Source organism: Hibiscus syriacus, unplaced genomic scaffold, assembly GCF_006381635.1.
Source record: "Hibiscus syriacus cultivar Baekdansim isolate YM2019G1 unplaced genomic scaffold, ASM638163v2 tig00004072_pilon, whole genome shotgun sequence".
In the NCBI taxonomy this organism is placed as follows: domain Eukaryota; kingdom Viridiplantae; phylum Streptophyta; class Magnoliopsida; order Malvales; family Malvaceae; genus Hibiscus; species Hibiscus syriacus.
In genome coordinates, this window is record NW_024061998.1 from 2,247,084 (window position 1) to 2,253,450 (window position 6,367).

Consider the following 6,367-nt stretch of genomic DNA (forward strand, 5'->3'; position numbering starts at 1 on the left):
ATTGGATGTGACATGAAGCGTATTTAATACACTTAGATCATGTTTTAAGTGCGTAGGCATCTATTATACAGATAATTTTAATATAATATATAAATATATATTATTAATAAGAGATAAATATAAGATAATATCTTTTTTAAGATAATTCTCAATTATTTGAAATTGAACGTTCATACCTTTGATATTTCTGGTGCTCGAACCTAGGATCTCAAAGAATAACAATAATTATTTTTATCACTAAGATCGCTTAATTGATACTAATATGATATATTAAATAGACGAGAAATGATCCTCTCAATTTTGACTGTGCGTCACCGATTAAATTATCGAACATATTTGTTCTCTTATTCAAACGATTTGTTTAGTATAGATCGATTTTGACTATGCACATTTAATGAATGGACTGAGGTTAGGTTAATTCACTAAGTGATTTTAGTAGTAGAAATAGATATTGCTCTTCTTAAAGGTAAAGGATTCGAGTTAAAGTATATGTGTATGTAAGGTATATTTTGTTACTAATAAATAACAAAAAATTTAAATAGATATTCCTATTATCTTGTGATCGACCTAGATTAATAAGAAAATAATTTGGGGGATCTCTTGTGAAATTAACCGTTTTATAAATCTCCCAAAAGTCATTACTTTCAAACTTTATCAGTCAGTCAGTCACGAGATACCTCTGAAATCCTCTGCTTTGAATTCGTATTTCTGCTGCTAAACAACCTAATCTCCTCAGTTCAATCCTATTTCACAAACAACACCCCCCGTGAAAATTTCACCACTCTCCATTTTCTCTTCATTTTCCATGAAACCAAACAGAAAACCATGACATGATGAATGATGAAACCCCATAATAACTTCCTCTACTTGTTATTCGTTTACATGCATCTCATTCCTCTCCCATGAAATTTCCCTTTTTCCAATGGTAACTTCATGTTTCCATGCATTTCGCCTTCGTAAATCGAAGAGCAAACACTTGCAGATCCCTTCTTCATCGAGGTCGCAGTTGAATTCGGGCACGGTGAACATGGAGAAGAAGCGATTCGATAGCTTGGAATCGTGGTCGATGATTTTGGATTCAGAGAACGTCGAGACGTGGGAAGTTTCGAAAGAGGATCAAGAAGAATGGACCGCCGATCTTTCACATTTGTTCATCGGTAACAAGTTCGCCTCTGGTGCTCATAGTCGGATTTATCGAGGAATTTACAAGCAGAGGGCTGTTGCCGTGAAAATGGTGAGGATCCCAAACCAAATGGAGGAGACGAGGACGAAGCTCGAGCAACAATTCAAGTCCGAAGTTGCTTTGCTCTCACGTCTATTTCATCCCAACATAGTTCAGTTCATCGCTGCTTGTAAGAAGCCGCCTGTGTATTGTATCATCACGGAATACATGCACAAGGGACACTGAGGATGTACCTGAACAAGAAAGAACCCTACTCGCTTTCGACCTAGACGATCCTGAGGTTTGCGCTCGACATATCCCGTGGGATGGAGTACCTTCATTCACAAGGCGTCATACACAGAGACCTCAAATCGAATAATCTGCTTCTGAATGACGAAATGCGGGTTAAGGTGGCGGATTTCGGTACGTCGTTTCTAGAAACAAAGTGCCGGGAAACTAAAGGGAACATGGGGACTTACCGATGGATGGCGCCGGAGATGATTAAGGAGAAACCCTATACTAGGAAAGTCGATGTGTACAGCTTCGGGATAGCGTTATGGGAGCGCACTACGGCGTTGCTTCCGTTCCAAGGAAAGACCCCTGTGCCGGCTGCATTCGCTGTGGCTGAAAAGGTTAGATATTCTTCCTTGTTTCTCAAGGCAACGGTCTGTTTGACTGATAAACCCTATGAATTGTTGAATTACCCCGAATGCTTTCGGAATTCAAGAGCTTTCACTAAGAACCTATGTTGTTCCGACTCTTCACTTTAACACATGTATACATTATCGAACTCTTCAGTGAAACAGAATTTGAACTGTATATGATACACAAACATTTTCACTAAATGTTTTATCATTTCGTTTGGCAGAATGAACGACCTCCACTTCCGGAGAGTTGTCAGCCAATACTCGCGCACCTCATAAAGCGCTCCTGGGCAGCTAACCCCGCGATGCGGCCGGACTTCAGCGACATTGTTTCCACCTTGGAAAAATATGACGAATGCATAAGAGAGGGCCTTCCGTTAACTTCCCATTCGGGACTCGTCAACCGAAACGCCATCATTGAACGGATGAAGGGATGTGTATCTATGGGCTCATTTATACCTGTACATGCGTGACTCTTAGAAAGGTAATTTCTCTTGGCCTATCGCTCTCCAATGGTCAAGATTACATAATAATTTATACATTTTTTTTATGTTCTTTTAATTATCAAAGCCTTGGAGGATGCTGGCGGCTCATTAGAAGTGATTTAGGGTTTGAAGCCACTATTCTATTGTTTTCCCTACTTTGACTCTTCGTATTGGGAAAAACAAATGACGAGAGGCAGACTTATCCCATGGCATGACAGTCCTAAGTCTTATCATAAACTTGTACATTCGATTTGGCGATGAGAGAAAAGGAAGTAATCTTTCATGTTATGAGGAAAATCTTCACCCACTAATTGCATGTATCTCGAGTCAACTTTAGTGATTCATCATAAAATTGCAATCATTAACATGAATCACACGTTCCAATTGAGATTTGGATTTATTATCTAATAAACTGGTATTAAGAGAAATTGTGCCTGACCAGGTCTTCTCATAATTATCGTTGTTGTTATCGCACATTTTTCTTAACCCTTCTTTCACGTATAATATTAGAATTGCAAGTCAGAAAAAGACTACTACTATCTATCCTAATTATTAATGACTATTGATGAGGGGCAATATACGTGTCTACCGGTTTAAGTTTATTTATGACCAAACTCTAAATTTTCTTTATCCAACTCTGAAATTTTGATTAAATTAAATTTAAATTCGATACTAAAAATAATTTAACCTTTAATGACATGGTTTTAACAAATTCGAATGTAAGAATGTCAATATCTACATCTTTTAATTCTCTAAATCCATAAATTTATAAATATCTGAATTAAATAATCTAAAAATTGAAACTTTGGTCAATTTGATTAAAACTCAGTTCGGGAGAACGATTCAAACGCGGCTAGCTGAGTGACTTAGGAAAGCTTGAGGGTCTTTTGTATGAAAATGACTTTGGACTACTTGACTCGTGTTTATCCATTTCCCCCACTCAAATAAGTCTAAAAAATAAATTTCATAACATATCTTTTTTCAAATTTTAGAAATATTATAATCTTTTAACTTGGGAAAGAGCTTTATGTTTTTAATGTCCGAACAGATGAACCTATACATATTGAAAAGCTTTACGTATCAGAAATTCAGACCATGATCTAGGATACCAAAATTCAATCTTAAAAATTCAGAGTTATATTTGAAAACTCTTAATCATTTGATAATAAATATCCAATCATCTCTTAAGCCTTAAGATAATATGTTATAAGAATTATTTTTTAATCATTAAGAATGTTTAATTCGTGCGGAATCCATAGTTAAATGTTAAAAGTTTAAAAAAATGAAACTGGAGAGAAAACATAAAAAGGATAAGATAGGAATGCTGAATATAAGGACCGAGAATGGCATGAGCTTGGAGTGGGGAATGGGTCACCCAGACTTGACTCAATTTGTCTGATTTTGAAAAATTAATAGTATTAATTAGAAATTAATCTCACATGTCGAATAATTATTAATTGATGATTTTTTTTAATAATAGTTGATGGATTGGTCTTAAAATGACAACATAATAAAATTTTAGATACCTCAGATGATAATGAAAATATTTAAATATCTACTTTGATCTAGAAATATTTTGGATATCTAAAATTAATAAGAAATATAATTTGAAAATTTAGGGGTTAATCAAACCTTTTTGAATAAGGACGGGATTTGAATAATTTAGAAGGTACAAAGGGTTAGAAGTGCATATAACGAAGAAGAGGACAATGATGTGAGGGCAGCAGTACACTAGTAGTAAGTAAATCACATTGATTCATCACATTTATGGAAGGAATTTCTGCCTTACTCATTTGTATGGAACTTCAATTTTTCTGCATCCTATAGACATCAAATTTCATATATTTCAAATTAAATTTTTCTTTAAATAATTCAAAATGATTAGAAGATAATATTATTTTATTTTTTTAATATATTAACAGTGTATAAGGACCTTATAAATACACGTGCTTGAATTAAATTCTTATACTTCAAAGGAAAAAAAACATGATGATTTTTAGATAAAAAATTACCCATTTTCTTACATTGTAAGAAGGTTTAATTATACATAAAAAGAGAAGAAAATTGATTAGGTAAAAGAAAAGGATAAGTAATTTCATTTAGTTACATAAGAAGAGAAGGAAAAGACTTAAAACCTCTGTTTTGAAAATCGGATCGGATCGGCCGGTTCAACCGATTTAACCGAGAATCGTTGTTTAGTCCGGTTTAATCTAAACCGGTTGAACTGCTATTAGTGAACCGGTCAGAACCGCTGAATCGTTCGAACCGAACCGATAGAAAACCGGAAAAAACTAGAAAAACCGGGATTTTTGTTTTTGTTTTTTTTTTTAAAAAAATTAAACCAAACAACGTCGTTTGTTAAACGAGCCAAGTCGAACTCGAGTATTGCTGAGCTCGACTCGAACTTGAAAACTTTAAAAGTAAGCTCAACTCAAACTCACAAGCTAAAAATTATCAAGTTCAACTCAAACTCGAAATATAATATTGAAACTTGAACTCAAAAGGCTTGAACTAAAAAAAAAATTAGAAGCTCGATTGAAGCCTAAAATTCGAGCTTGATTGAAGTGAAAGAATAATTATATAATTATAGTTATATAATTTTGTTATGATTTTTTAACCTCAAATTTATTTTTTAATTATAGTTATATAATTATATTTATTATTTAATATATTTTACCTTAAATATTATGTTGTAATTAATTTGAATCATTTTGTTTCAGTTGATTTTATGGTTTTTAACTTATATATGTTATGACTTGCTTTGAATATGACTTGTGATATAAAAAATTATTTTTTATTAAATATTTTTGGTATTTTTATTTAAGTTTTTAAATAATTATGACGTCGTCCGGTTCTTCCGACCGGTCAAACCGGTTCGACCGGTTGAACCAGTGAACCGATAGCATGATCGGTTCGCTAACCAGTCCGGTTCTGAAAACCATGCTTAAAACTTCACCTCTTTTCCCTAGATCCTCGTCTAGATTCATTGCCCCCAAACATTCCAAATCCTCTCTCCGATGAAGTTCAACAGCCTCCTCACCGACCCTTCACCACCATCTCCGTTGCCTTTGCCGCCGCTCGGTTCAATCGTTTTCAACTCACTCGAATCTTCCTCTGGTTTCTTCAAACTACGAGAACTGTTATCAGCAGAACCACCTCTCTTCTTCCTTTCCTTCTTGCTTTTCGTATTATTGCTTCGGGAGACCTCATCTTCAAAAGCATCGATAATATGGTGTATCTGCTGCCGGTTAGGCGACGAGTCCCATCTGACCCAGTAACTCGTATAGCACCTGAAACAATCGTAGGTGAAAAGAGGCGGATGGTCGCTGTCGCTGCCGGATGTTCTTTTAGCTTGTGTTTTTGGGGTGTTGTTCTTACGGCGGCTTGAAAAGTTGCCGAAATCGTTGTTGGAGCAAGAGATGAGGTAGGCCAACACTTGTTTGTCCTCCGGGGAAAGTGTAGCAACTAGGGTTAAGATGGTGGCCGGAAGGAAAAATAGATGATCGACGGTGATTGATGGTGACGGTTATGGATGAACGGTGGTGCCTCGACGGTAAAGTTTCTTCATAGTTTCCGATGTTGATGATCGGCCGGAGAATCTTAGAGAGAGAGAGAGAGAAAGGTTTGTTACCCAACTGAACAGAATTTTTTAGACTTCGAAGAGTTGATGAGGTATTTAAAGTACTGTTATAGTCCTTTCTTATTAATATTAGGTAAAATTCTACTTTTAGTCCCTTTACTATATAAAAATTGAAATATAATACCTTTATTTTTTTATAAGAGTAAAATGGAAGTGTTATTATACACAACTGGAGTTCGATATTTGATATCAAAGATTTAAATAACACAAGTAATTTCTAAATTACACCAATGACTTGGTTGAGTTTGATTCTTCTATTTAAATTTGGCATGAATGTTATACTTACATTTATATTTTTATATAATATTATCAATATATTCAAATAACACAAGTAATTTCTAAAGATATTGAATCTATTCGAAAGACTTCTAATCATTTGACAATAAACATTCAAATACATATGCAAAAATCGTGCTCGAACCCAAAATCTCTATAA

The 6,367-nt window shown here is 34.6% G+C and overlaps 1 protein-coding gene and 1 pseudogene across 1 annotated transcript; one reads left to right on the forward strand and one right to left on the reverse strand.

The window, feature by feature from the left end:
* The first annotated feature begins 800 nt into the window (after positions 1 to 800).
* On the forward strand, positions 801 to 2,304 carry LOC120189655 (annotated as a pseudogene).
* A 2,970-nt stretch (positions 2,305 to 5,274) lies between these two features.
* LOC120190224 lies at positions 5,275 to 5,859 on the reverse strand. The gene is made up of 2 exons (XM_039193334.1): positions 5,838 to 5,859; positions 5,275 to 5,756 (listed from the first exon to the last, which is right to left on the reverse strand). Exons 1-2 carry the CDS (start codon positions 5,857 to 5,859, stop codon positions 5,275 to 5,277), a joined length of 504 nt encoding a protein of 167 aa, XP_039049265.1.
* Between the last annotated feature and the right edge of the window lie 508 nt (positions 5,860 to 6,367).

What these genes read in the sequence shown, in the direction of transcription:
- LOC120190224 (XM_039193334.1), bottom strand. Translation starts at nt 5,859, where the DNA reads ATGAAGAAACTTTACCGTCGAG. An exon ending in GAAGAAACTTTACCGTCGAG is followed by an intron (nt 5,757 to 5,837) that starts GCACCACCGTTC and finishes TCTTAACCCTAG; the next exon opens with TTGCTACACTTTCCCCGGAG.